Consider the following 17,600-nt stretch of genomic DNA (forward strand, 5'->3'; position numbering starts at 1 on the left):
ACTGTACTAACCCAGCAGTGATAAGTTTGTTTTTCATATGCATTGATTATAAAATTATAATATATAGTATTGCGTGTGCGTGTATGTATAATACGTAATATATAATATGTATGTATACAGATACATATGTTGGTTCCACTATTCTCAATTTGAGTGTCAAAGCAAACATATTTAATCTTATAAGTAATTTATTTATAAATTGGATTATTACATACAAGTGATAGAAATGACTGGAAGCAATCATTAAAAATATGAACATAAATGTATGAAACCCTGTTCATATTAAGAAAATGAAATCTTGCATTAACTATCATGCATTTTTTTGATACATTATAAACATCAGTGCAAATAAAGCAAGCACTTGTTTTAAGTCTGTAAATTTAAAAGTTCCATATATTATTCACTATATTATTCATTTATTTACATTTTCAGTAATTGTGTTCAAGGATTAGCAAAAACAAAATCTCTTTGTTCAATAATCTGTAATGATGCATTAAGAATATATAAATACTGAATAACGTTGTTTAAATCGACATTTCTTTAGTAAAACAGTAACATTGTCTAAAATATTATTTTTGATTGATGAGCTTTAGTCTAAACACACAATCGATAATTAACGATCGTATCAATTAAAAATTAATCAATTAGTTCATGACTGATTAAAGGCACAAAGTTCTATGCCTAATAATTGGAAAAATTAAAAAATAAAATATTTTCTATTTATTTTATCGATTATGTAAAAATAGACTTGAGTTCATATTATAAATATGAAAATGATAATACTGCATTTATAGAGAGACATTTGTTAGCAGGAATTAAGACATAAGATTCTCAATGGAACAATAAATTCTATCAGACTGATATTAGTTTTGCAATATAGAATTTGTGTTATTTACAGTACATAGCAAGAGACTGCATTTTAAGTTCATTTTGATTGATATTCAAATAATACAAGAAGATTATTTTGTGTATAGTATTAATTAAACTATATTTTTCACGCATATTTCATATAAAGATTTTAATATAAATGTTGCGTTTTTTTAAGTGATATAATTTGTATTTGTATGAATGATAATATACATTTTCCTTTTTTTAATACTCATGTCCGTATAATGTTGAATAAAAATGTGATGCGGCGCAATTGTCATATAATAAAATAAAAATATGACGAGTGTAAATAAAAAGTGTTACAATAATGAAAGTGCAATTTAGAACGCCTCTTAAATATTGCTACTGCTTAATATTAATAATACTATGTTGGACCAATATAAGGCGTTTTAAACGAAAAACAAAGATTAAAGGACGACTGATTGGAGATGAGGTAGAACAACTGCCAATAAAAATAAAATTGAATTCATTGTATTGCTAATCAGAAATTATAAAGTATGAAAAAAATTTTTGAAATGTTAATAAAAAATATTATTATAATTAAATAGCAATTATTCATTATAAGCAGGGTTTACACATTTTTTAAACTAATTGAATAAGTAATATTACTTATTAAAACTAATTTTTGAAATTAGATGCTAGTACTAACATTATTAAATATTTATCATATGCAAAGCATAAAAATAAATAAATGATGTTAGTAATAAATATTTTATTTATACTTAAAAATAATCCAGTCGCCTTCGCAAAATATAATCTAAAAAAATATTAATATTTGTTTAATATTATTTTAAATTAAATGTTTATTTGTTCTTTTTAAATATGAAATTGAAAATATATTTTCAATGATATAAAATTACTTAAAATTTAATATAATATTTGTATAATAGATATATTGCCTTAAAATGAATGTAAATGATTTTCCATAAATATTAATTATTATAATTTATGCATTGTCAAATAAAATATAATATTATGAAACTATTGTAGCACTTTTTTTATGAATTTTTAAGTAACAAAAAAATAAAATATACAGGATATTTTATAAATTTATTTTAATACATATTTTAAATATTTTAATTCATGACATAACCATATCATTGTACTCAAAACAATAAGACTGCCAGATTGATGAGATGCAGCTATTGGTAAAGGTACATGATACAACAATGTTGAAATACCTAATAGCACTTGTAAATAGCCAGCACAAAGAACTGCTATTGCAGCTTTTTTTGCATTACCCGGAAGTTTATATTTACGAGATGCAATTGCAATATAAGTTATTAATGATAAAGTTGTAATACCCTGTAAAAAACAAATTTAATTTATAATATTATATTTTAGTTTATAATATCATAATTTGATTCAATTTGTTTCTTAAAATATACCAGAATTCGATGATCGAATTGTATTGTAGTTGGATTTTCAGTAAAATTTTTCCATGTAGGTGATATCGCAAATATATCGTCTGGTATCCATTTATTTGCCATTTTTGGAAATGTATTATAAATAAGACCTGCATCCATTCCTGCAACGAAAGCTCCGGACAAAGCAGTAAAGAAGACTAGTCCTTTCGTTAAATGAACCAATATTCTAAATTTCTTCAGTTTTGATTTCAGATCACTAATATTAACATTTGAATTATTAAGAGTTAATTTTTGAGCAGGAACCAAGTAATTTAAAGCATTATATAAAAATCCTGTATATAATAGAAATGCTATTCCCAAATGCGCAGCCAAACGATACTGTGAGACGCGGGGTACGTCTGAGGGTTCCACGAAACGATCTTCTAAACCCGATTTAACCATATACCAACCCATGAGTCCTTGTAAACCAATTAATGAACCCAAAATGGTTATTCTGATTTTCATGCTTGGTTTTAGCATACCTTTTGCCCAAAAATAAGTAGCTGGAACTATAAAAACAGCACCTATCAAACGTCCCCACATTCTATGCAAATATTCCATCCACCAAATTCTTTTAAATTCTTCCAATGTCATATTTTGATTATTACTACAAAAAAAATTAATATGAAAAATGAATTTGATAGAATTATTTATAAATAATACTATTATTTTATATTGTAGAACTCTTACATTTTATATTCAGGAAATTGTTTATAACGTTCAAATTCTGCATGCCATTGACTTTCAGTAATTGGCATTTTTTCTCCAAGTAATTTCCAAGTAACCATGGATAAACCAGATTCTGTAAGTCTTGTTACACCTCCTAAATTCATAGGTAAGATACAAATAATAGTTCTTTTTCAATTTCTTTATTTATATTATATTTTATAATAGAAGTTTATTATAATTAAAATTTATATATAAATATATTAACATGTATATAAGCATATATATAATTGTAATAATGAATATTCGTTTAAAGTACTCCTTAATTATTATGATAAATTTATTTTCCATAAGTCTTATCTACAACTGCTTTTATGATAGTACAAGCGCAATAATAAAAAAACCAATAAAAAACTGTACCTAAAATAACAGCTACAAAAATCATGCCACTACAACTTAATAACCATTTGCCCAAAACTTTATCTGATTTCTGACTTGATTTTGACGCAAATCCTTTTGTAATGATATTATATCCTTTAAATAAATCCTGAAATTAAATTATTACATAAAATTATTTAAAATTATATTATTATATATTAAATATATAGCTATATTATTTATTATTATATATTAATATATAATACTTTATGCAAAATGGAATTCCTTTTCATTAATGTAAGAGTTGTATTTGTAATTACTGATTTTGGAGTATATGTATATAAATTTTTTTTAACTGGAAGAAACTTTATTATGTTGCTTTTCATTATTGTTGAAGTACAATATCTTGTTAAATTCAACATGCTAGAAACGATTAAAATTTAGATAATAAATAAAAAACAATGATTTGCATAAATAAATATATACTTACATTGTAATGTTATATGTTTCTTTAAAATGATAATTCTCTTTTACAACTCTTTATTAATTAATATAAATAAGTGTATATATATTATTTTTACATTTTCGTATTTAACATTTTAATATATAATATATATTTAAATAAATATTGTTAGTTACAAAAATAAGAAAAAATTTATCAATTTTTAAGTGTTAGATAGCATATTGATAATTACGAAAAATTTTTGTAAAACGTAAATATCAATGAAGTTATTGTTATGATAATAATAACAATAAAAGTTCAAAAAATTCTGATATACCGGTTTATTATAAATCGTAAGAATAACAACGGTTCTCGAGATAACTGTCAAAAAATTACGTTATAAATTATACGATTCAAATAGCATGTTCTTTCTAACCTTATGTAAAATAATAGTTAGTACGTAAAACATCATACATTTTCAAATTTTATACGTCAATTTATATTATTGAATTTATATTTGATATAGCCCCCAATAATTTTTCGTTATATTTATAAAACATTTGATAAGATTATTTTATTTCGATAAGATAACAGTGTTATAATTCAAATGTATGGTACAAATTGACTGATATTCGTGTCACAAATACATATATTGGTAAATATATTAATTTTAAATTTTATTTTTAATTATTATCATATTGATTTAAATATTACATGAATTTTTCTAATTTATATAAAATTAAATATTTTTTTTGTTTTAGTATATTATATATTAATAAAAGACAAACATCAATATGGCCCAAAGAAATGGTATAATTAAATTAGCTAAACTACGAGAATTAATGAAAGCTGTTCAAATAGGTGGACTTAAAGAGAAAGGTATTCAGGCTTTAATTGTAAGTTCAGATGATGCTCATCAATCAGAATATTTAAGAGAGCATGATAAAAGAATTTGTTTCATAAGTGGTTTCACTGGTTCTTTTGGTACTGCAATTATTACACAAAACAAAGCTTTACTCTGGACTGATGGAAGATACTATATGCAAGCTTTAGCTGAATTTGATCCGCCAGAAGAATGGACTTTAATGAAAGAAGGTTTATTGGACACTCCAACTAGAGCTGCTTGGTTGACTTGTAATTTACCTCCTAAATCTACTGTTGGTGCAGATTCTAATTTAATAAGTTACACAGAATGGGTAGTTTTACATACTAGTTTAACTGCTGCTGGTCATTGCTTGATGCCTCTTGAGGAGAATCTTATTGATAAAGTTTGGGGTGATGAACAACCTGTTCCTACAGCTAATATTATTGTACCTCAACCATTACAATTTTCTGGGTGTACAGCAGGGAAAAAAGTGAAATTATGCAGGGAAGTAATGAGCAAAAATAAAGTAAAAGCACTTGTAATCACAGCTCTAGATGAAATAGCATACATTTTAAATTTAAGAGGATCTGATATACCTTATAATCCTGTCTTCTTTGCATATATCATTCTTACATTAGATCATTTACATTTATTTATTGATATAAACAAACTTACAGAAGAAGCTCGACAACAATTGATTATTGAAGAAGTAAATTTAATTTATCATCCATATGAAGATATACATAATTATTTAAAAAAAATTGCGAATTTGTGCATAAATGATGATAAAATATGGCTAAGTAATAGTTCTAGTTATGCTTTACATGCTGATTGTGGAGAAGCAAAGAAACATATAAAAATTACTCCAATAAGCGTCATGAAGGCAGTAAAAAATAATACTGAAATAGCGGGAATGAAAGCGGCACATATACGAGATTCAGTTGCGCTTATAAAATATTTTGCATGGTTAGAAGATCAAATTAAAAATAAAAAGAATACTGTCACAGAAATATCTGGAGCAACTCAACTTGAAAAATTTAGACAGTAAGAAAATTTGTATATAATATTATAAAATTTAGATATAGATTAATATTTAGATAATATAGATAAATTTAATAAAAATGTTAATTATAATATTTATTATTCAAAAGAGAACAAGAACATTTTATTGGGCTCAGCTTTCCTACAATATCTTCAGTTGGACCACATGCAGCAATAATTCATTATCTACCAACATTGAAAACAGATGTACCAATTACAGATAAAGAAATTTATCTTTGTGATTCTGGAGCACAATATCAAGATGGTACCACAGATGTTACAAGAACATTACATTTTGGTAATCCAACAAATTTTGAGCGTGAATGTTTCACAAGAGTATTTAAGGGACAGTGTCGTCTTTCGTCGACAATCTTTCCTTTAATGATACAAGGAAATTATCTTGATACACTTGCTCGGGAAAATTTATGGAATGTTGGGTAAATGTATTTATTTTGCTTATAAAATGAAAAATACTATTTATTTATATTTAAATATACAATTACAGTCTCAATTATCTTCATGGTACAGGACATGGAATAGGTTCATATCTAAATGTTCATGAAGGACCAATCAGTATTTCTTGGAGACCATATCCTGATGATCCAGGTTTACAACCTGGCATGTTTCTTTCAAATGGTATAATATAAAAAATTTTTTTTCATCATTATATATTAAGCTTATATATATATATATAGTATATGTATTAATATAATTAATAAAATCATTAGAACCAGGATATTATGAAGATGAAAAATTTGGCATTAGATTGGAAAATATAGAATTGATAGTAAAGGCAAATACACATTATAATCATAAGAATCGTGGTTTTCTTACTTTTGAAACAGTTACATTGGTGCCTATTCAAACTAAACTACTTGATGTTTCCTTATTAACGGATGTTGAGGTATAGATTCAATTTGTTCTTCTTATATTAATTGCTTTAAAATAATTGATTGTAATTTTTTTTTAGATTCAATATTTGAATAATTATCATGCAAAATGTTTGAATACTATAAAACCTCTATTGCAAGGACCAGAAAATGTTCAAGCACTTGAATGGTTAGAAAGAGAAACGCGACCTCTCACAAAATAATTGCTAATTCATAAGAATAAATTCCATAAAATTACATTTCTTATCATTTTACAATTACGATGCACAATAAATTTTTTATGATTATTTTGATTGCAACTAATCCCATTTTCTTCAGTAATAATTTCAAAATTTATTATCTTTTTAAATTATTTGCTTTATGATATAAAAATCACTGAAAAATTCTATGAATAATCACCAAAACAACCAAGGAGGTTGATGTAATTTATCTAAAGAAGTATAAGTTAAATTCACTGGGATATTGATTAAGGCAAATGGTTGATTCAAACGTTTTAGAGTCTGCCGGATCATTTTGCCGTTCTTACCGAGCAAAAATCCAGCGGGAATGTTTACAGTCTTTGATGATGGAATAGTATCATCGCGTATCATCTCTATGTAATAATAATCAGCCCATAAAGAATTAGTTATTGATTCTTCCATAGAAGATGAATGATAATCTGCTATGATTACAGCCTTTGCGCCAGCTTCTTCTGCCATTATGCTTTTAGCAAAGAAACTACAATCTCCTCTCTCAACTAATGCAATTCTACCTTTTAATTCTTTTGCATTTCTTACTATTTGACAGCCATGAGGAGGATCAGTTGGAACTAAAGGAATTTTTTCTTCTAAAAAACTTGCATTCTAAAAATATAAACAATAACTCAAATTAAAATTAAATTTTTATTTATAATTTTATATAAATTATACTGTTTTCATATACGTACGAATGGCGCTCCAAAATCTTTCGCGGGCCTTAATTTATACGTATACTCCAATTCCGGTGGATATATAATTTCAAAAAATACATCTGAACCAATACTTGTATCGATATAAGAACCTATCGATTTGTATGTAAAAGAATGTCCTAATAAATATTTAATTACAAATAATTATTTAATAATAAGTTTATTTATAACTATATATAAATTGCTAATTACTAACCTCCACCAATGCCACCAGATATTCCAATATTGAGGAATATAAGAATGAAGCAAAAACCAAGAAATTTTATTTCTTGTATTTGCATGATGCATTCACATTATTAATAACATAACAAACATTTTAAAAAACTTAACCTGTCTAACAATCATTCGTGGATGTGAATAATACGCAATCATCTAATCCAATATATATATGTGTACGCAACTGTGTAATAAAAAACACGTTACTAAATTCCATTGGTTAAAATATAAAATATTTTTATAAATATTGAATACTTAAAAATTTATATAAAAAATAAATTTTTTATTTCTTTTAAATTTATATCCTCTTTTGATAAGGATTATAATTATTTTATTTTTTATCCTTATAATTAGTTATGCGTATTCTTGATAATTTGCGATATCATTTTTTATAACAAATAAAAAAAAATATAAATTAAACCATCGTAGAATAGAAATACAATATATCATGCATAAAAATATTTTTATCTTTTCTAATGTTTAATTAGTTGTGCATTTCAAAAAATATTCAAACTTTAGTACACATTATTACTGTAAATAAAATGAAATAAATTCCTTATTGGTAATTGAAATTATTTTTTGGGAAATATCGAAATTTCTTAATTGTTGCAAATTATGTGAAAAATATGACGAATAACATCAATATATAAAACAAGAAGAGCAATTAATAGATAAAGATAAAGATAAAATAAGAATTGATTATTAATGCCATCTTACGAATACTATAGAAATTTTTTCAAAAACATATTAATAAAATAAAATAAGAATTGATCATCAACGTCATCTATAAGTGCTGTTGAAGAAAACTAATTCTTTGAAGAGATGTTCTTTGCACTCAAGAGATGGCATTAAAAATCAATTCTTATTTTAATCATTTATTTTTTCTTAAGAAGAAATAATTTTTAATAATTCTTAAGAAAATCATGTAATCACGAAAATCATATGATGAAGGAATAATTCTAAATTATATTCTAAAATTTATTCTATTCAATTTTTATATTTTGTAAATATATAGAACTTATAGATAATTAATTTTGTATTTATATTTCATATAAAATTTTATAAATATATCTTTTCTTTTCTTAAAGAATCCTATGTATATTTTGTATATTTACTTTATATACTTTTATAATTCCTGGATTTTTCAATTTTTTAATTTTGATCAATTTTTCCACTTTGTATCAAGAGAATATAAATTGATAGGAAGTTGCTCGAGAAATTTTTTCAAGAATTTCTTGGAAATGATGTCAAATTCCTGAAATAAAATTGTAAGAACGAAATTTTGGCTAATTTTTTGATTTTATATTAGGATATTATATTATAAGAAGCATATAGTAAAATTTTTTTTTAAATTTTAAGTCATTTTAACAATTTTTAACATAATTTTGTCAAAAAAGAAAGAAAAAAGCTTGTCAAAGAATTTTTATAAAATTTTAATAATTGTAAAATATTTATCAATTGCATATTGTTAGCTGTTGCAGTTGCTATTTTTTTTGAAGTTTTGTATGGTTTTTCAATAATTTTTTTAATTCCTAAAATATTATTTTTATACTTATACTTTTATTTCTATATTTACCTGAGAAATATCAGTTATATACTTAGTGTTGCAACTGCTATTATTTTAAATTTATTTTAAATTTTAAATCATTTTTTTCAACAGTTTCTAGAAATATCTATTTTTTGCATATTTATTCCTTTTCTCGATTGAATAGAATATTTGATTGATTTTATGATTAAAAGATATATTAAAAGAATATAATAATATAAGAAGTATTTTTTATATTATACAGGATTTATACGTATATATTTAATATTGAGTTTTTTGAAAATTTTTGTACTTTTTTTTGTATTTAAATTTTGCATCCTTATTTATTTATATTATTATATTATAAAAAAATATAATTTTTTATTGTTTTATTGTTCTTAATAAAGTTTGAAATTTGATATACATATCTGTTTTATATTGCTTTCTGATAAATAACATAGCTGAACTTATTGATGGACAGACAAGTAGTATAAGTCAATCATTAATCAGAAAAGTAGTCAGATCAACTATTGGCCAAAATGTTATACAAGTATATACAAGACAATATACAATATATGACAAGATAAGGATATATATAAAATATATATGTGTATACTATATATAAGAATTTAAAGTATATTAAATGAATACAACATATAGAAATATAAAAATGTATATAAAATATACATATAAAAATATAAAATATATATATTGATCAAAATATACATTCATACTGGATAAAAACACATGTAATATACATAATATTAAGACTTTTTCTACTATTGGGATAATAGTAAATTTTTATTTAGAAATATATTCATGAATAAAATTTCAGAATATTTTTTATATTCTATATAAAACAACTTTGATTTGTAATGAATAATTCTATACATGCATCTATTGTTATCGAAGCATTTAAAACATTACATCCTAATGTAATATTAATATATATTTACATATTGAATGTAATTCTTAAATTCGCCGCTCTAAATTATAGAGGGCACATCAAAACAACTATTTGTACGATCGGTAATTCAGGACATAGAACACAAACTGTCATAAGAAAGGAAATCTATTTCGTATCTTATCTTCTATTTATTGGCAACTTTTTAGTAAAATATCTAAAATAATTTTTTGAAGACAAATATATTTCTTCGAAATTTTGGAGTAAAATTGTAAATGTAATGCAATTTTCATAGAATCGAAGCAATTATTTCAACAGTCGATAAGATGTAAGTTTCAAAAGCAAAAGGAAACGAAATTTGCGCATGCGCAATACTTCATTGCATTTCATGAATGGATGAACAGAGTGAATGAATAGACGTCAGCTGAATAGGGTTCGGTATACACACATACTTACATACGTACGCGCCATAGAAGTTGAAATTGTAAAAACTCGAACTGCAAAAATATACAGAGAGTATAAAAAAAATCACTTTCTAATCGTATATTTCATGCAGTTATTTTATTAAAAATTATACAATTATATATAAGATACGTACTATCGTAAGGCGATTAAAATTTTACAAATGAATATAGCTTTATTCGTAAATATTTCGAAAATTTATATTCCTCCACGTTCTCGAAATTACAGAATTATCGTGTAAAATCTGTACGTATCTTGAAATCGAAACATTTCGATTTTTTCCCAAGATGCACTTATGACGTAAATGGTAGAAAGTTGAGTAGTAATCGCTTCATTTTTTGCTTTTTCATTGTGCAGTGGGCTTGGAGCAGCAAGTTACGCGCGTACGTTTCCCGCCTACGAATCGCAATTCCGTTCCAATAGGAGCATTGCGGAGTTATAAAATATTTGAACGAAACGTAAAGCGTTCACATTCGTATGTATCCGGCGCTATGCACTTTCCTCGACTATTTATTAGTCGAAACGGATCATAACATCCGGTAAACGGGAAGATCGAGTCGATGACTGGGAGCCTCCTCAACGCGCGATTCAAATGCACAATCGATATATCCTGCAACAAACAAACGAAAATTAATCTCGATAAATTTTCAATCCTATTTCCTATCTTCGTAACTCATCGACGATGCAAAGAGGAGCAGGTGTTGTTTCATCGAGTCCGTTCCAAAATCGATCCACGGTACGGAGGAATCCCGTTGACGTTAATGCACTTACAAACCTACGAAAGAGGGAAAGAAACGAAGTGACGAAAGCGTAATCATCCTTCTTCCACCGATCGATGCCCGGATTTCTAATCTTATTATCTTATCCTTCGCGTCCGCTTCACGGAAACGAAAAAAGAGAAAGGAGAAGAAGAAGAAGAAGAAGAAAAAAGAATATCAAATCGTTGCAACGGCGCATAAAGTGACCGGCGCGGTAAAAATAACGAGCGGCGATCAACGTAATTCCTAAAATATCTACGAACGTACGAGCGGACTATTTTTGTATCGCCTTTGCAACCCTCTGTGCTGGTGGTGGTGGTGGTGGAAAACGCGAGTATAGCTCGCAACGTGCATACGCGATACCTACTACCCCTTAACTCGCCCCTCCGGGATTACGTCGGCGTCAGAGGCACCCCTTCCTCTCGCAGAGCGGGAGGGGAAGGAGAGGGTCGGCAGAACGCTCTTCCCGGACTCGAGCGGTCAAGGGCAGTGGCGTCGCGTGACGTCATACGGCGCTGCAGTGACGCAATCAGTCGCCAGGGGCAACCCGTCGGCTGACGGTCGCCAGGCAACCCCGTGTTGCCCCTCTGGCCCCGGCCTCTACCCCCTGTCGTGACCGCCCGCTCCATCGGGCTCTCTCTCCTCGCCAGCGCTCTGTCCTCTCCGCACGTGCCGTTCCTCAATGAATCCCCCTCGCTCTCTCTCGCCACCTTTTTGCCCCCACCACGTCGCATACGCTGCCTCCACCGCCACGATCTCTACCTTGGTTTTACGTTGACGTGACCCTAACCCCCAGCGAGGACTTCTCCGGATGCTGCTCCGTGGACGCGCCGCGACCCGATCCAAGGATTCTTTCCGCTTTATTCTCGCCCGTCTTTTCCACCATTTACTCTTACTCTTACTCCTTACCAATTTATGCACGTTTCCAGCTGTACATACGTATGTGTACGTATGTAAATGCCAGACGAATGAGAATACGTACGTAATCGATAAAAGTGGAATAGAATAGTCGGTGGAAGGAATTTTTGTTGTTACCGAGAGTAAATATAATATCGTTGGAAATGCTTGTTTCGCCGCGTTTTATCATCGATCGATTCGTCGAAAATAAACAGGCCATCACGAATTAAACGTTACGATAAGATCGGTTTTATTACGCGAAACCTACCTACCCCCTAATTTTTGTTCACGGCCCACCTACCACTCCGCTTCACCCCTCGCGGCCGGCTTACCGAATTGCGTCACACCGTTACTGGAGACGCGAAATTCGAGTCCTCGGTAGCTCGTTATATACGCTGCTCTTGCATCGATCTCTCGTTGGACAACGTTAGAGTGGCGACAGTCATAAGTCAAAGGTAAGCGAAACTGATCGTAGGGGGATGGCGAAGAATGGATGTTCGGATTCCAGTAATTCTTTTGTATCTCTGTCTTTTATTATATCACACGTTATTATTTTTGTCTTTTCGTAAATATTTATTCTATTCCTAATAGGATCTTTCCTTTTTCGATTAACTCTTTTCGAGAGAATTGAACTCTCACTACTTCTTTGAAATAATATATATATTATAATTATCCGTATTCTCAGAAATAATCATCGCACTTATTACACGATTATAAAAATTTCAAAAACTTTTTTCTTTATTCATTACACATCAAATAAGATTTACAGTAAAAATTATAAAGTATTCTTTGAGAGCTGTCGTGAATAAGACAAGAGAAAATAAGCAAATTGAATTGCTATATAACTGTAAGGAGAAGCTGGAGTGGCAAAGGCAAGAAAATATCTCGCGTTCCTCCATCGACAATCGTCAATCGTCCGGAATCTATTGATTAGAAACTGGTAACTACGCGTCCTCGAGCATTCGTCCGAAGAGTTTAAGAGCGATCTCCGCATATACTCGCAGTCGAACACCTACGTGCACGCGTCTATGGAGCCGAGCCGAAGCACGAGCGAAGCAGCAACAGGTTTAATCGCGTCGGGGTGTGGCTGAGGCTGGCTGGCCGGCTCCGCTCATTCGGCTGCTCTCCGTTTGATGCTGGTTTATAAGATCGATGCGACACGCAGGCCGGCTGTATCGTTATGCGGCGCGAATGAAAGCGGAATGCTCGTTTTGCCGCGTCGATGCGCGCCGCACTTCGCCTCCTATCCGAGATAGAACGTCGCCTTGGAAATATTAGAAAAAAATAAATAAAAAGAAGAGGATAAATAACGCGACTCGTTTCCTGTATTTCCCTTTACCTATCGTATCTATCTCTTCTAATCCGAGGAAGAATGGAAGAGAAACTACGAAATAGAAAAGAAAGAAAGAAAGGAAGAAAAAGGATCGAACGAGAGGTAAAAAGAGGCGATGGTATATGACGTATCCGATCACTGGCGTGGTTAAATGTCGGAAGTCGGAAGGTACCGCGGCGAGTTGCAACGCGGGGATGAATGCGCGCGCATGATCGGAAGTCGCGTCGGTGCAGCGTCGCGGCGGGGAATCAAATTTCAGCAACACCTACGATCAACCGCGGAGGAACGAGGAGCGGATGTTACCTGACTCGTCCCATCGATTCGATCGTCCCGAGAGCGGCCGGTCGCGCGACCCAACGCGCATTTTTCTTCTTCGAGGGCCCGGCCCGTCTTGTGCTTGCATATCCACGGAGGAACTATATTTTACGACATTTTTTTGCTCGGCTGCACGCGCGCCAGCGTATATACGCGATCCTTATGTGTCGTGCGAGGAGCGCGTCGTCGTGCTTGTCAGTCGTTAGTGGGAGGGATGTCTGTAACGGAGAGGGAACGGAGAGAAGGAGAAGAAGTGGTTTAGGAGCTAAACGGAGAGATGAGACGAATGGGGGAGAAGGAGAAAGAGAGGGGAGAGAGAGAGAGAGAGAGAGAGAGAGATGTACTGGGCCGGGAGCGCGAGCGAAATGGAAGGATCGAAAGAGAAAGCGGGAAACGGCGGATGGGGACGAGGACGGAGAATCGAGAGAAAGAGAGTAAAAGAAAGGAGCGAAACGGAGACAGGGGACGGAGAGACGGAGAAAGGGACAGAGATAGAGGCGCGGGCCGAGGCGGAAGAAGGATGGACGAGGAGTTGGGAAAAAGAAGCATGGGGAAGAGGAAGAGTAGAGAGGAGAGGAAGATGGAGAAGATGGCGGGAAAAGGAGAGAAGGTATCACGAAGTGCAGAGGAGGCCTCATCTCGATCTTGGTCCTATTTATAGACGTGCTCTCACAGCCTCACTCCTGCCCACTTCTTGCACTGTCTCTCCTATATAGGTGTGCATATACACCTATGTAGTGGCCATTGCACGTTCTCCACACGCGAGAGGCAGCGAGCCGGCCAAAACTGTTCGTCCGAGCGCGAAGAATCGATGACGTGGACCCTCTCTCGTGTCGAGCGTCGAGACGCTGGCCGTGCTGCCTCCGTGGCCCCGTCCACAGACCTATATATCCAAGTTTCGAGGGACACATAGCCGTTTTCCGTTAATTAGCCGATTACGGAAACGGCCGTTTCGTCGTGACCGGTAGCACGGACCGACGTGTCGTTTTTTCTCGCCTCTCCTCTGAATCATATGGATGACCATCTTTGGAAGAGGCAACGTCGCTCCAACCTACCGACGAGATAACAATTTTTTATTCCGACGTTTTAGCGTTCTATACATCCGAGACCGTTTCTTCTTTTTTCCCCTTTCCTCCCAACCTTTTTTCTCTCTCTCTCCTCTCGGAGAAGATTCACGCGACGCGATGCGCGACACGAAAACGTACCGATACGTTTCACGAATTCGTATGCGAGCAAACCTTCTTTACTCGCCGTTCACGGAACTTAATTTCAGGGGCGATTGAACGAGCCTAAATTGGTTTCGATCAATGGCCGACCGATAAAGAGAGCCCCGCCGGCGATAAAGAGAGAAACCGTGGAGTTTGTCGGAGAAAGAGGAAACGTTGGCACGCGCGGCCATTGCTAATTGGCGGTTGTTCGCGATTCGTATCGGGGCAAGGGAAAAATCGAGATAAGCGTATGGGCGGAAAGTCCGATCAGCTCGTTCAGTTTAGGCGCCAACCGCGTGTTTACGGTGAAAGGTTGGGACGGAAAACGTACAAGAGCGAGCGGAGTTGCATCGAGAAACGACTAATCCCGTGCAACGGACCGGTCCTTATTAATCTCTATATAGGCAGGCTGGCCTTTCGAACACGCGCGCACGCCTCGAGATGGAACAATAGTTGGGCCCCGCGTAGGATGCGGTTCGCTTGTATCGACATCCTTGATCGTCAATGCCCTATTCGGTAATTGTCGATGATCGATAAAGATGTCTGCGCGGTCGATGAATGTGGCTGACGCTAACGCGTAAAAGGGAAGGAAAATAATGGGCGAAAATAACGACACTCCGAGAAATCGTTCAACGTGACAAACGACACTATTGCGCGCCATTATGCTCATGAAACATATTATAAATACGCGATTCGAACGATTTATGGCTTATATACCTTTCACAGATCGCGAACACCGATAATTCGAAATAAACTGTATCGAAAGCCGGGAGTGCATCGAAAACGAAACGTGCTTTCAGCTTTAACGCTCTCTCTCTCTCTCTCTCTCTCTTTCTCTCTCTTCGTTCGAGTTAAAGGCGATAAAACGATGAAGCGCGAAACTTTGGATTGTGGTTACAAAGGGTTACGAGTTATTGTTCGAGGCGGGGTTGCACGGACGTAGGTATGAAAGAAGAACTAGACCGTGTGTTGCTGTTCAATGTTAACTTTGTATTTTTGTTAATAATCGTCGTAGGGAACCGGCCAGATTAAACGGCAACGATGATTACAACACAAATATACAGGTAGTCGAGAGATTCTTTTCTGTGCATTGCACGCGGAGCACCGTATTGTATAATAGTTACACATAATTTATCCAACTATGATGTAATTATCGTTCGTAAAAAAATTGTTCTCTCTATTATTATTCCTCTTTTCTCTTTATCTTCCTTTCTCTTTTATTAAATTCTCTCTTTTTCTCTTTCTCTCTCTCTTTTGCACACGCACACACCGTACACGCATACATACTTATACACCGAGGCATAATCTCTTTCTCTCTCTCTCTCTCTCTCCCTTTCTTTCTTTTTTTCCTTTCTCTCTGCTTTTTATTTCACGAGAACGCGCGTGCGCGCGCGTATACGCTCCTCTGCCTACATATTTTCCGATCTATCTAGAACAATAGCGGATAATATCGCACACGCGCCGGTGCAACCATCGTCGAGTAGATAGGTAGGTACAGAGCGCGTAAGAACGCTTGGGATCCATAAGCTGTACACGCAATTATCGCGCGTTTCATTAATTAATAGTATTTCTTGTTATTATAATATAATTATAATATAATAATCATAATAAAAATAATCCTTTAATTTTAACAATATATATATATATATCTCCTCGTTTTATATATAAATATATATATAACTATTATATATATCATTTTATATATATATATATTATAGATACATATATATATAGGAGAGAGAGATTTTCATTTTGTTAATAAATAGAGCAACATATACATAATATTAATCGCGGCTAAACTCAATATTTTATACAGGTAAACGATCGCGATTGAGAAGGGGGGATGAGGAGGAAGAGAAGGAGGAGGAAAAGGAGGAGGAGGAGGAGGAGGAGGAGGGAAAGTAGGGCGGCAAGATTAAAAGGAGGAAAGTGAAAGATTCGAGGGGGTTTCTCTCTTTCTTCTCTCTTTTGTTTTTCCGTCTGCCGTCTCACCACGATTAGACGTAACTTATACATGTGTACATATGTATAACACGTTATATACATATTTACAAAGGAAAAACTCCCGGTTCAATAACGATATAATCGCTAACTAATTACATAGTTTACTCGTGGGGTTTACTGGCGGTTAAATGGGGGTTAATTCACGCGATAAGGGTTGGGACTTCTGAGAAGCGGAGGATGCCCTAATGCGGTGGTGTGAGTTCTACGCGGCGAGGGATTCGAGTGGAGCAGGTGGGAAGAAGGGGTGGCAAGAAGGACACGGTAAAAGTCCGAGATTTAGCGTGTCCGGAGCACGAAAGGTGTGGTAGGAACGAGTGAACGAGTTTCAGAGGTAGAGGACGATAACAAATAACTCTAAGAAGCGATTATTTCGATTGTATGATTGAAAGACACAAGGTTCGAGGACGCAAAATAGTATGTGTGTGTGTGTATGTGTGTGTATCGATCGTCCGTCGG

The 17,600-nt window shown here is 32.6% G+C and overlaps 3 protein-coding genes across 8 annotated transcripts; 1 reads left to right on the forward strand and 2 right to left on the reverse strand.

Moving 5' to 3' along the window:
- Positions 1 to 1,919: 1,919 nt before the first annotated feature.
- LOC410617 (cytochrome c oxidase assembly protein COX15 homolog) lies at positions 1,920 to 4,264 on the reverse strand. 3 transcript variants are annotated; one of them, XM_394095.7, is made up of 6 exons: positions 3,829 to 3,888; positions 3,605 to 3,761; positions 3,381 to 3,507; positions 2,985 to 3,117; positions 2,277 to 2,901; positions 1,920 to 2,193 (listed from the first exon to the last, which is right to left on the reverse strand). In XM_394095.7, the coding sequence occupies exons 2-6, from the start codon at positions 3,758 to 3,760 to the stop codon at positions 1,939 to 1,941; spliced, it is 1,296 nt and encodes a 431-aa protein (XP_394095.3). In that variant the 5' UTR covers position 3,761; positions 3,829 to 3,888; the 3' UTR covers positions 1,920 to 1,938. The 3 variants fall into 3 exon arrangements, with proteins under 3 accessions (XP_394095.3, XP_026301454.1, XP_016772224.1); XM_026445669.1 differs by lacking the exons at positions 3,605 to 3,761; positions 3,829 to 3,888 and adding an exon at positions 4,217 to 4,264; XM_016916735.2 differs by lacking the exon at positions 3,605 to 3,761 and having other exon boundaries at positions 3,829 to 3,861.
- On the forward strand, positions 4,188 to 6,863 carry LOC410616 (xaa-Pro aminopeptidase ApepP). 3 transcript variants are annotated; one of them, XM_006563422.3, is made up of 7 exons: positions 4,316 to 4,435; positions 4,542 to 4,659; positions 4,745 to 5,689; positions 5,797 to 6,123; positions 6,192 to 6,322; positions 6,415 to 6,590; positions 6,657 to 6,863. In XM_006563422.3, the coding sequence occupies exons 3-7, from the start codon at positions 4,821 to 4,823 to the stop codon at positions 6,777 to 6,779; spliced, it is 1,626 nt and encodes a 541-aa protein (XP_006563485.1). In that variant the 5' UTR covers positions 4,316 to 4,435; positions 4,542 to 4,659; positions 4,745 to 4,820; the 3' UTR covers positions 6,780 to 6,863. The 3 variants fall into 3 exon arrangements, with proteins under 3 accessions (XP_394094.2, XP_006563485.1, XP_006563484.1); XM_394094.6 differs by having other exon boundaries at positions 4,188 to 4,435; positions 4,542 to 5,689; XM_006563421.3 differs by lacking the exon at positions 4,316 to 4,435 and having other exon boundaries at positions 4,561 to 4,676.
- Positions 6,475 to 7,922, reverse strand: LOC408531 (PRADC1-like protein). 2 transcript variants are annotated; one of them, XM_003250287.4, is made up of 3 exons: positions 7,719 to 7,922; positions 7,502 to 7,614; positions 6,475 to 7,418 (listed from the first exon to the last, which is right to left on the reverse strand). In XM_003250287.4, exons 1-3 carry the CDS (start codon positions 7,801 to 7,803, stop codon positions 6,972 to 6,974), a joined length of 645 nt encoding a protein of 214 aa, XP_003250335.1. In that variant the 5' UTR covers positions 7,804 to 7,922; the 3' UTR covers positions 6,475 to 6,971. The 2 variants fall into 2 exon arrangements, with proteins under 2 accessions (XP_003250335.1, XP_392077.1); XM_392077.7 differs by having other exon boundaries at positions 7,502 to 7,641; positions 7,719 to 7,921.
- Positions 7,923 to 17,600: the final 9,678 nt, after the last annotated feature.

This window comes from Apis mellifera, linkage group LG15 (genome assembly GCF_003254395.2).
Source record: "Apis mellifera strain DH4 linkage group LG15, Amel_HAv3.1, whole genome shotgun sequence".
In the NCBI taxonomy this organism is placed as follows: domain Eukaryota; kingdom Metazoa; phylum Arthropoda; class Insecta; order Hymenoptera; family Apidae; genus Apis; species Apis mellifera.

What these genes read in the sequence shown, in the direction of transcription:
- LOC410617 (XM_394095.7), bottom strand. Translation starts at nt 3,760, where the DNA reads ATGTTGAATTTAACAAGATATTGTACTTCAACAATAATGAAAAGCAAC. An exon ending in TTTTGTAGCTGTTATTTTAG is followed by an intron (nt 3,118 to 3,380) that starts GTACAGTTTTTT and finishes CTATGAATTTAG; the next exon opens with GAGGTGTAACAAGACTTACA. An exon ending in AATTCGATCATCGAATTCTG is followed by an intron (nt 2,194 to 2,276) that starts GTATATTTTAAG and finishes TGTTTTTTACAG; the next exon opens with GGTATTACAACTTTATCATT.
- LOC408531 (XM_392077.7), bottom strand. Translation starts at nt 7,803, where the DNA reads ATGCAAATACAAGAAATAAAATTTCTTGGTTTTTGCTTCATTCTTATA. An exon ending in ATCTGGTGGCATTGGTGGAG is followed by an intron (nt 7,642 to 7,718) that starts GTTAGTAATTAG and finishes AATATTTATTAG; the next exon opens with GACATTCTTTTACATACAAA. An exon ending in AAGATTTTGGAGCGCCATTC is followed by an intron (nt 7,419 to 7,501) that starts GTACGTATATGA and finishes TTATATTTTTAG; the next exon opens with AATGCAAGTTTTTTAGAAGA.
- LOC410616 (XM_394094.6), top strand. Translation starts at nt 4,575, where the DNA reads ATGGCCCAAAGAAATGGTATAATTAAATTAGCTAAACTACGAGAATTA. An exon ending in GAAAATTTATGGAATGTTGG is followed by an intron (nt 6,124 to 6,191) that starts GTAAATGTATTT and finishes ATACAATTACAG; the next exon opens with TCTCAATTATCTTCATGGTA. An exon ending in TGGCATGTTTCTTTCAAATG is followed by an intron (nt 6,323 to 6,414) that starts GTATAATATAAA and finishes TAAAATCATTAG; the next exon opens with AACCAGGATATTATGAAGAT.